At 54.6% G+C, this 21,967-nt stretch overlaps 1 protein-coding gene across 1 annotated transcript in view; it reads left to right on the top strand.

The window, feature by feature from the left end:
- The window catches only part of SLC6A20 (solute carrier family 6 member 20), a 33,516-nt gene extending 15,911 nt beyond the window's left edge, over positions 1–17,605 (top strand). The window contains exons 3-11 of the mRNA XM_045991616.1: positions 35–126; positions 1,469–1,696; positions 4,396–4,506; positions 5,228–5,469; positions 6,339–6,501; positions 9,648–9,852; positions 11,513–11,672; positions 13,240–13,405; positions 15,062–17,605. Of these exons, the coding sequence (XP_045847572.1) occupies positions 35–126; positions 1,469–1,696; positions 4,396–4,506; positions 5,228–5,469; positions 6,339–6,501; positions 9,648–9,852; positions 11,513–11,672; positions 13,240–13,405; positions 15,062–15,211 (1,517 nt within the window). The 3' untranslated portion in view covers positions 15,212–17,605. The remainder of the gene's footprint in view (positions 1–34; positions 127–1,468; positions 1,697–4,395; positions 4,507–5,227; positions 5,470–6,338; positions 6,502–9,647; positions 9,853–11,512; positions 11,673–13,239; positions 13,406–15,061) is intronic.
- Positions 17,606–21,967: the final 4,362 nt, after the last annotated feature.

The raw sequence follows: 21,967 nt of genomic DNA, 5'->3' as shown, positions 1-21,967 counted from the left end.
GGCCAGGCCTCAGCGCCCCTCTGCCTCCTCCCAGGCTTGGCCAGCGTGGTGGTGTCCTTCTTCCTGTCCATGTACTACAACATCATCAACGCCTGGGCCTTCTGGTACCTCTTCCACTCCTTCCAGGTGAGTCAGCCCAGGTGGGAGCAGGAGCCACCCCCAGGCGGCAGCCTCCGGGGCTGGGGTTGGGGGCAGGCGGAACACCCCACGCCAAGCGGAGGGCTCCTGCCGTGGTGTGCACGTGCGCGTGTGTGGCTCCGCGTTCCCTCTGAAAGATAGGACCCCTCCACCCTCCACAAAATACTGAGCAGCACCTCTGGAAATCTATGGAGAGAGCCCCTGGGGAGGGATTCGGCCAACCCAGCAAGACAGGAGGGGAGGCCTTCCTCCTCCTCCCGTTCACCCTCCCCCTCCTCCCTGCTCCGGTCACTCGTCCTTCCAGCTTTCCGACTCCAGGCCGAGCCCCCACTTTTCCCTGCAGACCCGAGTTCTCCTAGAAGGACCATTGGCCCCCCTGTAACACAATAGGGTCTGCTCCCAAAGATAAACATTTTAAACACGTACTTCTGAAGATAGTCGCAGCGGATGGCGGACGCTCGTGGTAGTGAGTGGGAGGGGCTGAAAATCACAGAGAAGAGAGAACCCCGATTCCTTGTGAGGTGCTCCTTGTGTCCAAGCCATTCTGCCGCCCGTGCTCAGTGCCTTTCGTGACTGCCTGCCCTTCACTCTCAGGGACCCCCCCCCCCCACCCTGCCAGCCTCTGCCCCCTCTTGCCCTCCAGCAGCCCCTTCTGTCTTGGACAGAAGGTCACTGGGCAGATGCCACACCCTTTGCCCCTGGCCCAGGCCTTCACAGGACAGACACTGTTCCCAAGTCCCAAAAGCAAGGCAGGGCTGGCCATGCACTGTGGACTAACCCCAGCTTGTCGGGCCACTCTCTGGAGCACAGGGGCACAGCCTTGAATCTTTGGCACCCCAAGTAATGCTTGGGTGAATGACCTCAGTGAGCGGGACTTGGCATCTACACTCGGAAGTTGATAGTATGTCCACACCCCACTCTGGCCTCCCCAGTCACCCCGCTGGAAAATTCCCTGTGTACAACCTTGACAGGAAGGACTCCCTGCTCTGAGCTTAGTTGCAGCGGCTCATCATCCTGACTTCACAGCCCTGCCTGTCCTCCACCTTCTGGGTAGAAACAGCAACCGCTTTTACTCTCCCCGCAGGTGACAATTCCTGCTCCTCTGTGCAGACCTGTCATGTGTAGTTGGGCAGGTCACGCACTGCACAACAACCCTCCAGCTAAAGATGTGTACGTTGCCAGTGTTGCAGATCTGTACTGAGCTTGTGATGCCCGTCTGTGCCCCTGACCAGCCCTCCCATTCCCTGCCCAGAGCTCCCTACCAGGGCCATTCCCATCCTTCCCACTCAGTCCTCACCTGTCTGTATAAATGCTTCTTTTGATCCCAAAGGATCCCCTGCCGTGGTCCGTGTGCCCGCTGAACGACAACCACACGGGCTACGACGAGGAGTGTGAGAAGGCGTCCTCCACCCAGTACTTCTGGTATAGGAAAACGCTCAACATCTCCCCGTCCATCCAGGACAGCGGGCACGTGCAGTGGGAGCCGGCGCTCTGCCTGTTCCTGGCCTGGCTGGTGGTGTACCTGTGCGTCCTGCGGGGCACCCAGTCCACTGGCAAGGTGGGGACGGCAGAGCCCCTGCCCGGGGCTGGGCACTGCCAATGGCTGCCTTCTGCCCTCCGGGGGTGGGGCTGGGGGTGCGGGGGACACTGGGTTTGGGGGGGGAAGGGTACCGACATGAATCATCTACCAGGCCACTAGGCACATGGCCAGTGGTGCTCCAAGTTGCCATCTCAAAAGGAGGACTTCGCTGCCTAAAAAGATGAGCGTTTCTGTGCCAGCCAGCCCCACATCCATACCACCCAAGGGGCACCAAGCAACTAGGCAGTGAACTTTCCCTTCCCTGGAGATGTCTCCATGACGCCCTCGCCGCCGGCCCTCCAGTTTAGCGGCACGGTTGGTGTCACCCGGACAGCTCCTAGATCTCTGAGGTCTCCCTCCTCCCTGCCCCCTACACTCCCCTCCCGGGGAAGTCCTGGAGTCATCGGTGTGGAGAGGAACCCGAGCATGGGGTTGATGAAAGCTCCCCCAGGTGATTCTGATCTGCAGCTGCGGCTCAGAACCTTTGCTCTAAGCTGCTGTCAGTGACCTTGCAGAGCTGTCCCGCAGGATGGATGAACCTTCCCTGGTTGGTGCCTCCCCAGGTTTATTCTCCCGCAGGGGCTCGGATGCTCTTTGATCTGCCCCATGGAGAAGGTGTTCCTACAGTCTCTCCAGCACCGGGCATCTTTCTGGAGCTGCAGCAGATGCCTTACCCTCCCCCTCCCGGGGCGTGCCCCGTCCTCATACTCAGGTGCTCGTCCTACCTGATCCCTTGTGGGTTGGGTGTGCACCTTGTCTCCATCTTGGGGAGCCCTTCAAAGTAGGGTTCATCATCCCACTCACGTGAGGCAGCGAGGGGCAGAGGGACCAGCCCAAGGGCACCAACCAGTGAGGGCGGAGCCTGGGCAGACCCAGCTTTGCCCCTGAAACCTCTTGGTTTGGTGAGCTACCTTCTGTTTGTTCTTCCCATGCCTTTCGTGACATAATTCACCCCAACTTTTCCCTTCAGAAGGTCCTAAGAGGCCACCAGTCCTCATCCTCTTGACCACTGGGTTGCCTCCTGAAGCCCCGCCATGTTTCTCTCGAGGCCGCAAGACCAGAACTGCCCGTGATATTTTAGGTGCCCTGCGATGACCTCAGGGCCATGCCCATCCCACGGCCAGGCTGAGGGACTAATGAGTCCTCTCTGGAAGAATTTAGAACCTGCAGCTATCACGTACTCACGCCGTCCCATCTTGAAGCTTGGCTCGTATTTTATGCTCATAAAAAAAAATGTTCTTTGCAGTTTTTCTTTGCCAGATTATTATGAACGCAACAAAGATCTGAGGGCAGCGTCTGTAAACTTGGAGATTTAATGAGGCCATCTCTTTTCCAGATCATTTGTAAATGTGTGAAATGAGGTCATGTCCTGCCATGAACTTTTACTATTTCCTCTGCTCAAGCCACGTCCCCTCTCCACGCAAAAGTACCCCAGCAGCTCTATTTATGGGGGAGTAATTCGGTTAAAAACTGTGTACTATTTCCTGGCCTCTTCTCTTGGAATCTCCTTCCTCCCCAACCCCCAATTTCAAGAGTCGTCATGGATGGGTCAGAAATGGTCTCTCCCCATGGTGTAGGCTGGGTCACCTGTCCAGCTTCCCTGATGGGGGAGAAGTGAGCCCAGAGTGCTCCTGGGAAACTTACTGACCTGAGGGGAAGGAGGGAAGTTCCAAGGGCCTGCCCTCAGTATCCTGGAAGTGTCCACCAGTTACGGACATTGGTTACCCCTCTCCAATTGTCCACAGTGGTCTTCAGCTCACTGGCCCCCTGTCCTCACCCACATCTGTCTCCATCTTGCTCCTGGGTTATTTTCCTATCAAGTCCGTTGGCTTGATGGCTCTTCTCAAATTACAACGGCCTCCTGAGAAGAATCAGTGATGAGACAGGCCCCACCTCTGCCTGCTGTCCTGGGGGATGAGAGCGTGCGAACCGCTCCTCTGGTGGCCTTGGAGGGTTCCGGGAAAGATGGCGCCACACCTCAGTAGGAAATGGAGGCTGAGTGCGAGCCCATCTGGACATGGACCTCCAACCAGATGAACCCAACCTTCAAGCAAACTGCTTTCGCCGAAAGAATTTTGCAAAATACCTCTGTGCTTTCCGTAAAGAGACTCTGGTGCCCATATGAGTTGATTCAGAGAAAAAGCCCCGGGTCTGGATGGACAGGCGTGCACCTGCAGGTCCCGGTTTGAAGGTCGTGTAAGAGTTAGTGTCAGCAGGCCCGGGGCACAACACTGTTGCCGGAAGCACCATGGAAACCAAGAATAAAACATCACTGAGCTCGTGATGCCTGTCAGCAGGGAAGGACTTGGTTGATGAAAGATTCGGCTCATGTGCACTAACAACAAAAAAAGTCAGATGGTTGAATTTCTGTTGATAGGGACTTTGTCCCCACACCAACATCATCTCCTTTCCAGGAGCCCCCATGGCCAAGTTTTTCTTGGGTCTCAGTTCTGAAGAGACATGCCATGAGGTTTGGTTTTGTTTTTTTCCCCAGCCCAAACTCAGAACCATTCCAGCTGTCGATAGCCTGAATGCCCGAGACAGAGTGGCATGCTCTATGGGGACCAGGGGCAAATTCGGGGACATGCTCTATGGGGACCAGGTCGGGCAAAGGGGCCCGATGATCGCGGGTCCCAGCGAGGCTGACGCTGCCCTCTGCCGCCCTCTGGTGCCCGCAGGTGGTATACTTCACCGCGTTGCTGCCTTACTGCGTGCTCATCATCTACCTGGTCCGGGGCCTCACGCTCCATGGAGCCACTAACGGCCTAGCCTACATGTTCACGCCCAAGGTACGGGCTGGAGGGAGGGGGACCCGCCGTCCTGCAGGGTGGGAGGAAAGGTGGGGGAGACCCAGGGAGGTGGGAGCAGTGTGGATTACCTATGCGCGCTGGGTCCCCTCCTCAGCCAGGTGGGGTGGCCTGTTCATGCTGGGGACACTGAGTCTTGTCCACCCATCCCCCTCATTCTCGCTGCACCCCCACCGACTGGCCCTGGCCTCATGTCTGGCCTCGCACCCATCCTCCCAGCAGCCTGTGGACCGTGTGATTTGTCGTCCAACTGTCTCCCGCACCCCTTTCCCTGCAGGGGTGAATCCACACTCTGCAGGGTATTCTGTGATCGCTCCCCTGCGCCCCGCAGCCAGCGCTCCTTTGTCGGCAGGGTGTGGGGAGGTGGGGGGTACTATTGCCTTTGGGACAAAACACGTTCTTCATTTAGCAACTCTGGCCCCAAAAGGACTGGCAGCGCCCCCACCCCGAAATGACCCCCCCCATTCCAGATGGCCCCCAGTGTCTTAAATTAACTTCACACTGGACTTTTCAATTGCGCACATCTGCTGGGAAGGGCGCCACAGGGGACCGGACAGGAGCGATGTGTGCGTGTCAGCCACTGGGGAGTGGACGGGCTCCGGCCGGGGGCACAGGTGCGGTGGGTCCCCTGCTGCCGGGCCTCCTGCCCCCTACCGGCAGGTCACGGGTGGTTCAGTGGCCCCCTGCCCTGCCGGCTTTGCAGCTGGAGCAGCTGGCCAACCCCAAGGCCTGGATCAACGCGGCCACCCAGATCTTCTTCTCCCTGGGCCTGGGCTTCGGCAGCCTGATCGCCTTCGCCAGCTACAACGAGCCGTCCAACAACTGCCAGAAGCACGCCGTCATTGTGTCCCTCATCAACAGCTCCACCTCCATCTTTGCCAGCATCGTGACCTTCTCCATCTACGGTTTCAAGGCCACCTTCAACTACGAGAACTGCTTGAACAAGTAAGCCCACCTTGGGCCACGTCAGGTGGGGGGGGCGCGTCCCCCCAAGCTCCCAGGGCCGCTGGAAGAGGTGGACGCCAGGAAGGCAAGGGGTGAGGGGCAGAGGGCCCCAGCCTGGGCACCCCTGCCTGAGGGTCTGAGGGCAGTTCAACAGACAAGCCTTCGTTTGTTCTGCCTCATCCCCCTGATCTCGGAAGTAGTCGAGCGGCTCTGTGGGTGAGCCCTGAAGAGGACAGAGTCTGCTCTCTGTCTCCCCCTACCCAGAACATGACCACCCTCATCCAGACCCCACGTGGGAGTCACCGGCCACAGCAGGCTACTCATAGATTTAAATGGGGATGGATTAATATAATTAACTCAACTTTTAATTAAATTAATTAGTTGATAAATGTTAATTAATCAAAGCAGTTGTGATTTTAAGTTAAATTAAGTCAGTTAAATTTCTGTTTAAATTGATTTCCACTTACGTGTAAATGAATTCAGGTCGGTTCTCCGTTAGACTCACCACATTCAAGCGCTCAGCCGCCACCACCCCCCCCCGCCCCGTGGTTAGTGGGGGCCCCAGAATATTCCCATCATCCCAAACATTCTGGAGGACCATGCTGACCCAGAGGTGAAGGTGGCTTAGCTGGGTGGGTTGGTTTCTCATCTCTGGTCCTACTTGAGGCTCCTGCAAAGCCATTCAGAATCACACACCCGCCCCCCCCACCCCTGCTAAACTTTAAAAGGCCACGGATCAACAGATTCCCTTTGTTGGAGAAACCCTGCCCCATCAGAGGGGAAGGACCCCCAGCAGCCCAGCTTCAAGAGGGTTCCGTGACCGTGGCCTTTCTAATCAGCCAAGGTCCGCGTGGTCCTCTGCTCTGCAGGGTGATTCTGCTGCTGACCAATTCCTTTGACCTGGAGGATGGCTTTGTGACCGCCAGCAACCTGGAGCAGGTGAAGGGCTACCTGGCGTCCACCTTCCCCGGCAAATACAGCGAGGTGCTCCCCCAGATGAGAAACTGCAGTTTGCAGGCAGAGCTGGCCACGGTAAGGCACGGGCAAGGTCTCGGCCAGCTTCCCTCCGCCGAGAGCCACCCGCCGGGACAAGTGCAAGCTGGGGGCGGCGGAGGGGAGGGGTTCGGCAGTCAGCCACAGTGTCATTTGCCAGGTGGAGTGACACCTTCTTTGCAAATGCCCGTGAGTTGGGGGGCACCTGCCTGTTCATACCCAGCAGGAAGCCTTTGTCATTAAGTTTGGTCCTCCTGAGTCCTTCCCACGGATGCCCCCGCAATGGAGGATCCTGGGTCCTGGAGCTGTTTCCGTCACCGTCACGCTGGGCCTTCTGGTCTAAGCCGTGGTTAGAGCTGCCTGGCTTCTGGCCAGCCGTAGCTAAACAGCTTAAAGCAACTGGGGTATAAGCCCCCAACCCCAGACCCCTTCTCCTGTGGCTCAAGAGCTGGCTGGGCCCACGTCATGGTGGCTGCGCTTGGTGATTGGCCCCTGGCACCCTGTGAACGTGGGCCATCTTCCCGGGGATCCTTGGCTCTGGCTCCGGCAGTCGGCTTGCATCACTGTTCCTGATCAGCTCATTTCGTGCACGCGGCAACACTGTCGTTCCTGGCTCTCTGCTCATCCCGGCCTGTGGCCTGACACCCCCTTCCCATCCCCCACCCCCAGCTCCCCAGACCCCAGCCTTCGAGGCCTTGATCTGTTCCCTTTGGGCCTCAGCTCCTGTTCCATGTTCTCATTTCAAAGTTCCTTTTTGTTTGGGGACCCCTGGGAGCTTTCCTCCCTGACTTCTGGGCTTGGCTCAGTGTCTGGGAATGAAGGGTTGACTGATGGATTCAGACTGTCTTTTTCTATTGCATTCGTTGCTGGTTTTTCCCTCCCCTGGGCTGCCTTATTTTCTGCTGTTTGGAACTGATCTAGTGAATTTCTCCTCTCGAATTTGTCCTCTGCCTTTTTAACTCACCCAGGTCTGAAGTTCAACAGGGTCTTGACTTCCCGCCCAACCGGAACAGGGACCATAGCGCGCATCCATCTCATCCCTCCAGTTTTATCACCTATTCCGCCTCTGTCCTTTCCTCGGCCCCTGTGTTGGAGGCTGTGCTGTTTTACACGATAGTGTGTATCTCTCCTCGCCTTTGTGCCTTTTTAACCTGTTCACCATTTCCTCCAGCACCCCGGACATCTTCCGGGATCGTTTTCTCCCTTAAAACGCATTCCTTTTGAGCAGCTTGCTTTTTTCCCCTTTAGTTTTAATTCCGGTATCACTCCCGGACTGTATTCATTTCCGGTGTGTAGCACCTGCTTCTTGATAAATGTCCTTGGATGTCGTCTGTATGCTAATGCCGATGCTCAGTCCCCTCTTTTTAAGGACTGTCTCCCCTGTGTGGAAGGTCCCAGGTTTATAGTTATCTTCTCTGGACACTTTGGAGACGTTTGCCATGTGATTTCGGTTGCCTTGAAATGTCCTGTCCTCCTTCGAAGCTCTCGGCTGCCCGGTGCTTTCGCTCTGATTTCTCTGGGCCCATCCTTTGGACTCTGGCCTTAGTGACCCAAGCGTGGATGTATTTTTTATTCATCCGACGTGGGTTGGATGAACATGCCAGGACGCCCCCAGCCCCAGGATGGGTTGGGTGAGGTTGGGGCTTCCTGGATCCACAGATCCACATGTCTTTACCTGTTCTGGGAAATTTACACCCCTGACCTCTTCAGCATTGCCTGTACTTCTATCTCTTTGCTCTGGAATTCCTTCCAGACCTCTGTATCCCACCACTGCATGTCCACTCGCTTCTCTTTTATGTTTTCCCAGCTTATCTTTTTTTTTTTTTTTTTTTTCATTGTGGATCCATTCCTGGAATGTGCCTCCCACTTCCCTAATTTTCCCTTCAGCTACAAGTGGTATTTAGCTGTTGATGGAGATTTTTGGTTCGGTGATTTGTTAGACACGATTTTTTTTTTTTTTTCTCAAATTTGCTCCCCAGGCTGAGTTTCCTGTGATATGTTTATCTTTGGCAATTTTATCTTCTGCTTCTTTGAAAAGGTCCTACCTAGCTGTTCCAGGGGTGGCCTTGGGCAGGAGAGTGAGGGCAGTAGGTTTCCTGACTGACACCATGGAGAATTTGTTGGCTCATGATAATGATAAAAAGCAAGCCAACTTTAGCAGGTTTTGTTACTGTTTGTAAATTCTCTACACGGGACCACCCCCTGTTGTCTGCACACAGAGCTGGCGAATCCCACTGTGCTCATTGGTATGCCAGGAGTCTGCCAACCCAACCAGCGTCCGCCATTCTGGGGGAATTATTCCTAACTCTTTCCTCCATGGCTTGTCGTCTTTGGGTTTATGTATCTGTTTGCAAGCTTGCTGCTTGATCCCCTCTGGTGGTTCTGCGGGTCTAAATTGCAGGAGCTTGCCCCAAAGAGGGTTTGCTTCTGCTGCTGGTACCCAGGGGGCACCCCCTCCAACCCCAAGACCTCAAGACCTCTTCCAACCCTCTTGGAGGGTTTGTCTGTAAGCAGGAGCTCCAGGCTCTGGTTCCATAGGTTGCTGTCCCCGCAACAGCGGTATCCCTGCAGGGCTCCAGTGACGGAGCAACCCTGCCCTCCCAGGCCCCGTGGCTTCACCCACCCACCTCGCCTCCCAGCCGCTGGGGCCTCAGAACGCCTTGGCGGCCATTCTGTTAGAAGCACAAATTATCTGAAGCTTGTCTGATTTTATTTCATCCCGAATGGATGTGAGTTGAGGCAGGAGATGGGAGCATTGTTCCGAAGCGATGAAAGTGGCTCCTGACGGCTCATGAGTCTACCCAGCCCCGCTAAGCCCGAGGGGCCCGTGTGCAGATGGCAAACTCTAGCTTGGCCCGTGGCTTCTTCTGGCCACCTCCCAGGTCCCGCAGGTTGCTTTGCATCGGGTGCGCTTAAGAAGTCCCAAGCCCAGGGCGCCTGGGTGGTTCAGCGGGTTAAGCCTCTGCCTTCAGCTCAGGTCATGGTCTCAGGGTCCTGAGATCGAGCCCCGTGTCTGGCTCTTTGCTTGGCAGGGAGCCTGCTTCCTCCTCTCTCTGCCTGCCTCTCTGCCTACTTGTGATCTCTCTTTCTGTGTCAAATAAATAAATAAAATCTTAAAAAAAAAAAAAAAAAAGGAATTCCCAAGCCCCTTGGGTGGGTAACTGCCGTCTTCTCACCATGGGCAGGCGGTCCAGGGCACTGGCCTGTCTTTCATCGTCTACACCGAGGCCATTAAAAACATGGAGGTGTCCCAGCTGTGGTCAGTGCTCTATTTCTTCATGCTGCTGATGCTGGGCATTGGGAGCATGCTGGGGAACACGGCGGCCATCCTCACACCTCTGACCGACAGCAAGGTCGTCTCCAGCCACCTGCCCAAGGAGGCCATCTCTGGTGAGTGGGCCTGTCCATGGGGAGGGCCAGGCATGGGGCACAAGCAGATGGACGAACCTTGTGGTCTTTCGGGGCCGTGTGGGATTCGGAGTGTGTGACTCGCCTGTGCCTCTGGTTCTCCATCACGGGGAAGGGCGGTGGCCACCCCAGCCTTGGGGAAGGCCAGACTTACCAGCATGGTGCTCCAAACTCTTCAGTCTAGGAGAAAAATCTGTTCTGGTCTTTGTTTCAATCGAAGTGTAACACTTAGAGCATGTACATTTCCTAAACACAATCTCCGTGATTTTTACATGTAACCACCCAAGTAACCACCACCTAAGTCAAGATTCAGACCTTTTCCAGCACCCCTGAGAGCCCCTCCCCACCCCTGCCCAGTCCGTACACTCCCAGCCCCAGAAGCCACCTCTTCGTGACTGCTTCCGCTTTAGGATCGTTTTTCCCGCTCTCGAACTTCATATACATGGAATCATGCTGTCTGTGCTCTGTGTGTCTCTTGTCTTCACCAAACTCGGTGTGGCTGTCGGTCTGTCCCTTTCCCCCCTGCGTGATAGATGATCGCCTAGAAGACCACCCAGCACTGTGTATCTTCCCTTCTGCTGTCGGGGCCTGTTTGGGTTGCTAGGGAAGGAACGTGTTCTTCCCTTTCCCCCGCTTCACTGCACCACCCATCTGCTCCACCATCATACCTGGTGGTGTCTGGGGAACCCAGTGGTCCCCACTCCTGCCCACGATGACACCATCCCACCACATCTAGGACGTCCCTTCTCCCAGCCTGCATCCCACCCAGTTCCCATCCCATCCCCTTAAAGTCCTGGCCAGCCAGGTGGAGCCGCCCACCCCTTGTCAGAACCTTCTAGCACTGAGCATCGCTCTTCCCACATGGTCTCTATGGCCGCATGCTACGTGCCGTTAGCTCCCAGCCAGCACATAGTCCCTTTCTCGAGGTGTGTCCCCTCAAGGTGGCATGGGGGCTTGGTGATGGCTGGGACATGGTGTGGCGGTGGGAAGGGCAGGCGGGAGCTTGAGGGTCAAATACTTTGTGGGGTCTGGGACAAGAACATGGGTTCTGGAGGCAGAAGGGCCTCCATCTGAATCCTGACTTCACCTCTTAGATGCTGTGGGATGTTGAGAAAGTTCCTGCATATCTTTGAGTCTTAGTTTCCCCAACTGTGAAAGGGAGCTCCCCAGGCTATTGGATCCAATGCATGAGACATGCAGGGGCACATACAGTGGGAGCTGGGTAAACATTCCTGTCTTCCTCTCCCTTCCCTAGTCCTCCTTCTGGCCAGACATGAGGGGTGCCCTGATTCACCTCCCGTGAGCTCAGAAGCTGAGTTGTAGGGGTAGAGAGCATCACCAGACCCACAGGCTGGGTGGGACCCCCCTCCACCCCCGCAAGACAGCAGTGCCCACAACTTTCTCTTTTCTGCTGAGCTTGGCGCCCCCTGCGGGACAGCTCCCTGAATTAACATCAGTGACTTGTGCAGACACACACTTCTTGGGACACCTTTGTTGTCCCCTGAACACACACACCTGTGGCATACAGAGGCAGAGAGGCCAGTCCATGGCTGAGTCCCCTTGGGGTCCGTGGCTCCACATAGGAAACTGGATGAACGGGTAGGCGTCTCAGGCAAGTGAGCGTGTGGTCTTGTGGCCCCAGGTCTGGTGTGCCTCGTCAACTGTGTCATCGGCCTGGTGTTCACCATGGAGTCTGGCAACTATTGGTTCGACATATTCAATGACTACGCGGCCACGCTGTCCCTGCTGCTCATCGTGCTGGTGGAGACCATTGCTGTGTGTTATGTGTATGGGCTGAGGAGGTAAGGAGGCCCCGCCCCTGACACCTGCTGGGGGAAGGGCCCATGAAGACCACGCCCCCACGAAGCCCTTGCCCCACAAGGAAAGCGAGTCCCTTTCCACAGTAAGTCCCTTACTTTTCTCCTCCAACTTGGCACTGTTTTTCCCTTGGCCCAGCTAATTCTCTGCCTCGCTCCCATCTTCAGCCAGTATCTCGTCTTTCCGCTTTCTGTATTGCAATGGGAGTGGGGAGGACCAGCCATGACCCTAGAAACCAGACCCGTTGAGCCACGTTTCCCTCTGTGTCCCTGGAAGCTCTGGGGTCCCCTGTCACACCAAGGAACTTACATGATCAAGTAATTTCAGGACGTCACAAATAAGACAGAGTCAACATTTCTTTCCTATAGGACTTCTTGGAGCCTCAACGACCACTGTGAGTCTCAAAGAGGGTATAATGTGTAGCATGTCCAAAACGTTTTCGGTCAAGAAAGACTTCGATATCTGTCCCTCCATTTGCTCTCTGTTGAGGACATTCGGGTTAGAGTGGCCCACTCTCCTTGTTTTCCCAGGACCAAGGGTTTCCTGGGACATTTGGTACGAAGACTGGGGTCCTGGGTCAACCGGGACAAGTGGGTCACCTAGATGTGGTAGTCTAGAGGGAGAAACAGATCGGTCCCTGAGAGGGTAGGTGTTCCCAGGAAGAGAGAAGGTTGCGGAAAGAGGACCAAAAGGCAGTGCCCAGGGGAGATGCTGGAGAAGGGACACAAGTCCATGCAAAGGGGTGGTACTAAGTGGTTAGGGTCAGAGGGAGGGAGAAACCAACGATGCCTCGCAGAGCAGAGTTTGTAAGCAGCAGGACCCAGGAATGGCCAGGGGAGGGGAGTCCCTCTGCTCGCCCAGGGGACAGCGCCATCTAGCGACCACTGAGCCACAGTGCCATGTCACCCTTAGTTCCGCAGCCAGCTAGCTCTTCCCACATCTCTCTATCCAGGCGAGTTGGGGGAGGCGGGGGGCGGGGTGGAGCGGGGATGAGCAGGGGATGTGAAGGGACAAAAGAGCATGTCATCTTGAAAAATCTCAGGCATTCACATGAAGCACAGGAGGCTTCTTGGCCTGAAGTACAGCCAGGTCAGCAGCAGCATGGAACAGGTGGCTATCTGCAGGCTTCTGTGAGAACTCAGCACAAGCCACAGGCCCAAGCGTGGCAGGTGGCTGTGGCTGCCGCTGGTGATGGTCCGGCCTCACCCCACTTCACCCCACCCCTTTCCATGCCTGCTTCTCCCACCAGGGGGAGTGGCCCCCTGGTCTACCCCAGCAGCCTTCATTTGAAGGTGGCACCAGGAAGGTATCTTCTGATGTCCCCGTAACCATGAGGTGGTTGCTTTGCCGCCCTGCTCTGTGGCGGCCTCAGCCCTTCTCCCCTCCCCACCCCGCACACCCTCTCCCCAGGTGTCAGAGAGAGGGACCCCAAAGAGGTCATCATCGGTGGTGCTCAGAACGGAATCTTTCTAAGCAAAGGGATATGAAAGCTGGAGCCCTCTTGCCCCAACAGCATGGATAATCCTGACTTTCTCCGCATCTTCCAAACAGATTTGAAAGTGACCTTCAGGCCATGACTGGTCGTGGCCTGAACTGGTACTGGAAGGCCATGTGGGCGGGCGTGAGCCCGCTGCTCATCGTCAGCCTCTTTGTCTTCTACCTGAGTGACTACATCCTCACAGGGACCCTGCAGTACCAAGCGTGGGACGCCTTCCAGGTACCCTCCGGCTCCCAGCCCCCTGGGCTCACTCCCAAGCACTGGCTTTACATTCACTGAAACCAAAGACGCATTTCCCTGGGGTGGGCAGGTCAATTGTCATGACACAGAAACACCACCCAGGTGATGAAAACACTCAGCTCAGGACAGAAGTGGGCTCCGGTTTTGCGCTGCGTACTCCAGTGAAGAGAGTAAGATTCCCTCCCAGGACTTCCCAGGGGGCCTCTGGGGGCCGGTAGAAGGTCTGCCAGGTGCTGGTTCCCGCCCCTGACCTCTGTCCACTTAGGCCTCCTCGAGGAAGGCAGAGGAGCCTGGAGGGCCTGGCCCCTGACCCCTGGAAAGCATGGCCCCTGGAAGGGACATTGCAGGAGCCCGAGGGGACCTGTATCAGCACTTGGGGGCCGGATCCTGGCAGGGTCTGGGTTCGGATGCGGCCGGGACAGCCAGAACAGGCTCCCTTGGGGCTCCATGCAGCTGCTGTGCCCCAACCAGAAGCACGGCGTGTCAGCATGTGAACAGCCAGAGGCCGTACGGGAGCCCTCGGCCTCGCAGCCAGGCCGGCTGTCCCGATACAGACACGCTTTCATAGAGAACGTGACCGATGGTGGCCGGAGGCGCCCCCACCCCTGGTTCCAGCGGCTGCGCTTCTCCAGCCGTGGCTGGGGGACCGGGGTGTATCTTCCCCAATCCACAGCAGCCTGATATGTCCATAAAATGCAAGGACAGTGAAGCACTTGAAAAGTGACATGAGGAGAATATCTGTAGAACACAAGCTCCCATCACTTCTGATACCCAACAGACAGAAGACAAAGCAGTCAAATTGCTACAACAGCTTCTCAGTGTCCCCTGCTCCCCACCTCCCCGCCCCGCCCCAGTTTCTGCACGGGTCAGGATGGAACAAAAAAAGGGAGTAGCCGAGCAAAGAAAGTTCGCGGGCTGGTTTCCCACACCACACCCTAAGCAGTACTGGGTTCACAAACCATGCTTGGGCGACAGCAAACACCTGCTTCCCCTGGACGTAGCTATTCCGTGGCTCCCTCGTGGAAAGGCGGCCTTTACAGACTTTTTGGCCTCGTTTCTCATCAGCTTTAATTCATGTGCATTCAGGGAAACGTCCAGCAACTGAATCCAAAGGTCCCTCAAGGCTTCTCCTGACCAGGGCTGTGCCGTTCAAGATGGCTGCCAACAGCCACATGGGGCTATGCCCATCTGAGTTCACCGCAACTGCATACAATTTAAAATTCAGTTCTTCACTCTCACCGGCCACATTTCCGGGCTCAGTAGCCCCCTGTGTCTGGTGGCTGCCATGTTGGACAAACCATCAGAGAACGTTGTTCTGTCATCACAGAACGTTCTGTTGGGCAGCACTGGGCTCAGGTTAACCCCCTGCACGTAGGGAAGGCCCTTGATTATTCCTGTTGGTGACCCTTCAGAGGCAGGGCCAAAATAGTGGCTGTATGCACGCTAGCTCAAGCTCACAGAAGAGAGAGAAGGCAAGGGGAACAGCAAGGGGGGCCGGTCTATCCAGCATACTTGCTGGTGAGCTGCAGAGCAGGTAGCCCCGGACACCCCCCCACCGCCCAGCACACAGCCTCTCTGCCAGGCCAACCTCTGCCTGCAGCGGTTTCCTCCTGCTGACCCTGTTTCCCCTTGCAGGGTCAGCTCGTGACCAAGGACTACCCCCCATACGCCCTGGCCGTCATCGGGCTGCTGGTGGCCTCCTCCATCATGTGCATCCCCTTGGTGGCCCTGGGGACTTTCATCACACGCTGTCTCAAGAGGGGAGATACGCCCCCTGTGGCCTGAGGACTGGGCTTCCCAGAGACCGTGCTCAGCTGCTCCCTGTCTGGCAGCTACGACTTACAGACGGAATCTCCTTGGCTGCTTGGGACAGTATTTGCTCCAGAAACACTCGGCCTGTCATCTTCCTGAGTTCGTCAAGAAGGACCGTGGAGGAAGGAGGTTCCCTTGAGAGGACCCACACCCCACCCGCGGAGCAGCGCCTGCTCCCCTGTGTGCCCCTCCCTGTGACCAGAGACGTGGGCTTTTCAAGGCCAGTCTGGAAGACAACTGCTTTCTTGACTCTAGGGAAGTCCTAGAATGAGGCCACACTATGAGCTGAAATTTGACTATAATTTTCATGGAATAAAATTTAAGCGACGTTTTTTTCTTCTGAAGAAATCCCAAAACAGGAGAGGGCAGTTGTTTTTTAGATCAGCTGGAAGAGGTTTTCCCCAAGTGCCTGAGATGACAGCCGAATATCCCTGGTACAAAACCAGGTCTTTTTGAGTCCCCGTGAATATGTAACCACTGGGTCCTTCACTAACATGACCGACTGGCCACGTGGAAGGAGGCCTTTGCTGGGGTCCACAAAGGGGCTCACATCTGTGATCTGAGATCTCTCACGGTGGGTCCAGGCCCGGTCCTCCCAGTGACAGTGCGCAACCCCAAACCACCCGAGAAGTCCATGCAGACGGCCCCGACCGCCGGGTGTTGGAAAAGGTGCCAGAACCACTTGTGGGTGAGGGCACAGCCAACTTGGTGTTCTGTTTGGACATGGCGGCCAACTCATTAGAGCAAAGACCATGAACGTCACTTTGTCGTTAGTCCATCTTAAGTTAGTTTAGTCCACCTTAAATTATTTGTACATAGGTTTTCTAGAGTGTATAAAACAGAGCCTCTTGGAACTGAAGACACCATATTTATGATACAGCATCAGTCCACAGTGCCAATGTCTCCTGTCTTTGACCGCAGTAAGTAGGTCAAGGTTATCCCTAAGCGCGGAGAGGGCCGCTTCCTGCCCTAACATTCTGTACTTCCCCGACATAGAGGAATTCAGGGAAGTTTCTTTGGGTAGATTTGTACAAACATCTTCGCAGACACTTAATTGGGGCATCAGTTGGAGGGTTTTTGTTGGTGGTTTTTTGTTTTTTGTTTTTTGTTTTTAACTTCATCTTCATGGCTCTAAGTGTCCTACATAACAAAAATAGGCATTAGGAAGGTCTTTTTCCTTCTTTTATAGCCATCCTATCAATATTTCACAACTTCACCTCATGGCCAGTTATTAAAAAAAAAAAGTCACTTGCCTCTAGAATGCACCAGCATTTCCTAACCACAAATACTCAGTCCTCTGATTTTTTTCATCAGAGGGTTTAGGGCCCACAAACCTTACCTACCAGGCTTGAAGAGTGGGCACGCTCCATGTCAAATGCACAGCACAGTCTGTTCCTGAATCCCTACAGGGAGGAACCACCCCCCCCCCCCCGCCGCAAGCTCACAGGCACAGTCATGGTCTTGTAACATGTGCCACCCCTCCTGGGGTCTGGCGTCAGTGGGGTGTGTCAGCCCGAAATGCCAAGTAGCCTCAGGACCATGGGGGCCGACGCCGTCCTCATTCCTGTATTGAGTTACTGTATGTCCCTGCCGCTACCCCTGGCCGCCCATCCGAACCACCTGGGAGCGAGGCTTGCTGTCTCCCCGTGCGTACGCAGGCCCCCGCCCGGAGCCAGCCCAACCCGAGGGGCCAGGGCCCCAGAATGGGTCGTGCATTTGGGAATACTTACATCAAAAAGAACCTTCAGACGTTTAAAAGCATTTTTGAGTCCTTCGATTGTAATGGAAAAGTCACTTCTACAGAATATTTGCACCCCAAGCTGGATAGATGAAATCCCGCTGTTCTAGAATAATGTGCTTGAGCTAAAGGCCTCGGGTTTGGGTTCAGTTTTATTCTGGTTCCTGTGAACTTCATGAAGGGCAGAACAGTTCTCAAGCATCCTCTTGAAGACGTAGTTAAGTCCTGTCTCAAAAAAAATCTTCGGTTGACCGTTTTCAGGGTATTGCACGGAAGTGGTCATCTGCCGTTTGTCCAGCCGCCTCCCAGAGAGCTGGAGGGAAAAGCAACGTTCCGTCCCTGTCTACGCGACAGTCACCTAGACGCCACAGCCAGCTCGCAGGCTCCAGGGAGCTTTCTGTTAATGCTGGAGACATAATGGCCCTTGTCTTAGCTCTAATAAATCAGGGAGGGAACTATCTGGTTTTTAGCCATTGTCCCCATAAACAAAACCCTAGACAAGTGTATCTGTAAGGTTTTGGTTATGTGCTGGCTGCAGTTTTAAGAGCTCTCCACACAAGAGTTTCCTGCATTATGTAAAGAGACAAGTTGATCTGGGAAACATGACAAATAAAGGAGAATCCAGCCAACGTCTTCTTTCTGTTACCTTCTCCGTGTTTCCCCCACACAGCCAGGGAAGCCACACTGCTGCAGTGTACAAAGACCCTAATGGGATGGTCAGATTCCCTAAGAAAAGCCAGAAAAATGATGTCTAATTTGCTGCATGTAAAACAGGGTGTGACCTCAGAATCTTTTCAACCCTTCTGCTGGGCGGCCTGGGCAGCCTGCCTGTCTCAGGCTCTGGCTGAGGCCATAAGAAACCGCGGTAGGCGTGAGTGTGCCCTTAACCACTGCGCTGGGGGCAGAGGGGGCGTATGCAAACTGCTGTGTTCGACTTCTGTCTGCGTTACATAAAAGATTAATCTGTGGCTGTTCCACTTGATTGGCAGAAAAGCTGGGACAGAGAATTAACTCCCTGATCAGTTTTTACTTGACATTACTCAGGGGAAGAAAAATAGATAACAGATTCAAACATCCACTTGTAAGGCTAAAACATCATTGACAAACAGGAAATTCTCAACCAGAATGCCTTGACCAGTCCCTGACATGGAAACCACTTCTCTTCCTGACTGTGGCTCACCTGCACAGTATCAGTGTTTATTAAGAGCACCAACTGGTGGGTTACACACCAGTCCCGGGGTAGGTGCTGGGGATCGTTTTGAACACAACAGACATCGTCCCTGGCCTTCCTGGCACTTACGTTCTGGGAGGGAAGAGAGACAGTCATGGGCAACAAATGAGTACAGACTGTGATCGTTTCTACGAAGGCAAGAAAGTACTTCAATCAGGTGGTTGAGGAGGAGCTTTGAGGATGGAATGTCTGTCTAGACAGAGTCAACGGCATGTGCAAAGGCCCGGAGGTGAGAAAGAGCAGAAAGGAGGCCAAGAGCTGGAATGGGGAGAGTACTCGAAGGTGGGCTTGGAGGAGTAGGCAGGGTCGAGTCAGTCAGGCCTTGTGGGCCAGGCAAGGGGCTTAAGATTTTTCTTCAAAGAGCAACAGAACCCCACTGAGGGTTTAATGTGGATACCTTGCCCTGTGTGATCTGTGGGAGAAGATTTATATAGCACATGCGACCAACAAACAACTCTAGAATATAAAGAAGTTCAAAACAAATCAAGAAGGACAATCTAACAGAAACCAGCAAAAGACGTCAGCAAGGCACAAAACAGAACACTGATGACCAAAGAAAGAATGACAAAAAGATGGTCAGGGTCATCGGTGATTGGAGAAATGCCAGAATGAGATCGGTATCTCATCCTTACCTGCTAGATGAAAAAAATCAGGAAGTCTGGCATAACGAGCACTGATAGTCACATGGAACCACTCGGCACAGAACTGGCACAAGCCCATTTAGAAAATGATTTCATGTTGTTCTTGTGTTTCTGGCTCCTCGTTCTCCTACTGGGGAGACGGCAGGGAGAGACACACTCCCACGGGAGCCAGGAGGTGTGGAGAAGGTGCACAGCTGCACCGAGTGCGAGAGACCAGAAACCACCGAAATGCCCATCAGCATCAGACCGGACCGGATAAAAAGGAACATGTGATCTATTAAATCCGAATGGACACAGAGACTGTCATAAATTCATTCACTATAAACGAGCTGACAGGAGGGGATGACAGCTGGGACCACCGACGCGGAGGAGTCCTAGAAACATCACGCTGAGTGCGCACACCACGATATTAAGGATATACAGATGGACTCGACTAGTAAGGCAGCAGGAAGAGCACACAAGGCCAGTGGAAAGCTCTCTGGGAGGACGCAGGGGTGGCCCTGGGAAGAACATGGGCCTCCCCAGGGGCAGGGTCTCCTTGACCCCATTCTGTTACGGGCCCCAACAGCACAGGAGGGAAGTCGCGAAACTTTAGACTGAGCTGAGGTACTGGACTTGTCCAGTGAGACACCTTCTTCCCCAGTGCTCCTCCCACAGAGGGAAGGGAGCCGGGAGCTATAGGCAGCACTGGGGAGGTCCTTGCACACCGCGGTGTCTGTCTCCTCCTCCTCCCTCTCCCTTCTCTCCTGCCCCCGGTCCCCTCCTAGGTGAGCGCAAGCTGCTGGTGACGGAGGGCCCCAGGCTCGGAGCCACACAGCCCATGCCCAGTGCAACAGAGATGAGCACTGCCTGCCAGGCCCAGCCCAGACTGCAGGGTTTGGGGAGCAAAGCAAATGGTATTGCTGTTCTGTGCCACTCCAGGGGCTAATGTGGCACGCAGAGTCTAGTTACCAGAACTCGTCGGTCCTGGTCTAAGCTGCACCACCTGGCAGGAGGCCACTGACCTCTCTGGGGCACTAGCCCAGCGTCTCGCTCCTCCCTGTCTGCAGGGGCAGGCCTCCTAACACGGCCCCAGGGAGGCCCACCTCCTGGCACTCATGCCCCACCCCTGCATGAGCTGGACCCAGGGACTGGTTTCGAACCCACGGAGAACAGCAGATGTGATGGGACGACGTTTCTGAGATTCGGTTATGAGAAAGACTGGCACTTCGGTCTTGCTGGCTTCCATGAGCCAAGCGGCCGTGCTGGGGAGCCCACGGGCAATGGACAGGGCATTCTAAAAGCTTATCGTAACACGTCCTTATTGGGCTACTTTCTTCTGACATCGGGACTTTTGGACGATAAAACCCCAAGACCTTGGTTTGTTTAAGCTGCTTCCCGCCACCGCCACCCCCGGCGCACCTCCAATTCCAGTCCGAACTGACCCCACAAGTACAGCCCAGGCCGTTAGAACCGAGGAATCTGGGTCACATGACTCTGGGGACCGGCGCCCCCCTACCCCTAGTCCCAGAATCCTCAACAGGACAAAGCTGGTCATTCTGGAGCGGCAAGTAAGAGCACAGTCACCGTGGCTCGCACACGGACTCACGTCTCACTTGTACTGGATGTAACCAGGCGATGAGAGCACCTCTGACCTTTCTTTTCACCGCACGGAAGCAAGGAGCTAGAGATGAGCCGGCACAGACACCGATTAGTGTATCAGAGGAAGGACAGACGGTCACAGGGGTGGGTGCGTGGGAGAGAATTCCTGAAAACCCCTTGGCAGGAAGCTGCTGGGGCGGCTCACTTCAGCAGCCTGGGCAGGAAAGGCAGCTGCTGGAGCCCAGAGAGCAGACGCCGGGACGGGCACGACACAGCCCGAGGCGGCTCAGCTCAGCTCATGGCAGGGACGGAGGACCCCACAGCCCATCTCCAAGGCCCTTCACGTCACTCCCCACGTGGGCAGGGGGCGTCCAAGGTGCATTCCCACCTGTCATGGACACATTCCCGTGGCCCAAGAGATCAGTTTAATAGGCAAGGCTGTCGCTCTGCGCTGGTGAGACCTGTTATCATTTTGAAAAACAAATTAACTTGGGGGGGGGGAGAGTGCAGGGGACATCTTTTTATGGACAATTACTTCACTAAATAATTCTCTGGTTTTACCTTTAACTAAAAATTCATTATCCACACGGACACAACTTCTCAAGTGATAACTGGAAAGCAGGTTTCAGAAGCTATGAATTTTTTTGCTTCCTTACGCTGTCTACTTTTCTAGAAAGCCTCTGCACGCACTGCTTTGTGTGAGTTCTAAAATTCTAAAACAAAGGGGCGCCTGGGTGGCTCAGTCCACTAAGCATCTGCCTTGGGTTCAGGTCATGATCTCAGGGTGCTGGAATCAAGCCCCGCATGGGGCTCCCTGCTCAACGGGGAGTCTGCTTCTCCCTCTCCTTCTGCTGCTGCCCCTCCATGTGTTCTCGCTCGCTCTCTCTCTCAAATAAAATCTTTTTTAAAAAGCTGTAAAATAAAAAAAGAACCTCCCTTTTAAGACAAAGTATAGGAGTGATACCAACAGTGGTTAGAAAAGAGTATGACATTTATTTTCACTTAAGGATGTACAGTACATGAATTTAGAAATAAAATCACGGCAGGGCTCTGGATATGGACACTTTAGGCGCTGACACACCGGCCTGGTCCCCCCGCTGCAGTGCAGCCACACGAGCCACACGAGCCACACAAGCGGGACAGCTCTCAGTGGGTCTTTGCTGTGGTTGAGGAAGTCAGTTCTTCATGGGAGATGCCCAGGAGCACTTGACTTACTATATTACAGTAGACATGAACCGAGTTTCAAACATTTCATCTTTGGAACAAATTATGTTTATTTACATGTTAAGAACAGGTAGCTGATCACTTGCCCTCCCGGGAGTTTTAATGACTGATTTTAAGCTACAGAGGGCTTCCAGCTATTACCTCCGTTAGAGTTTCTAGAAGCAACGACTCTTATTAATGTTTGTAAAAGATAATGTTGGGAAATAAGAAGTCATGTTGAAATAAAGGCGCTCTGAGAGATACTGAAGGACCACAGAAGGTCTTACTTACTATTGAAAAAAAAACTGTACATATTTTCAAGCACAACACAAATA

The sequence above is a fragment of the Meles meles genome, chromosome 20 (assembly GCF_922984935.1).
Source record: "Meles meles chromosome 20, mMelMel3.1 paternal haplotype, whole genome shotgun sequence".
Classification (NCBI taxonomy): Eukaryota; Metazoa; Chordata; class Mammalia; order Carnivora; family Mustelidae; genus Meles; species Meles meles.
Note: the sequence above shows the minus strand (reverse complement) of the source record. Positions and strands in the feature narration are given on the sequence as shown.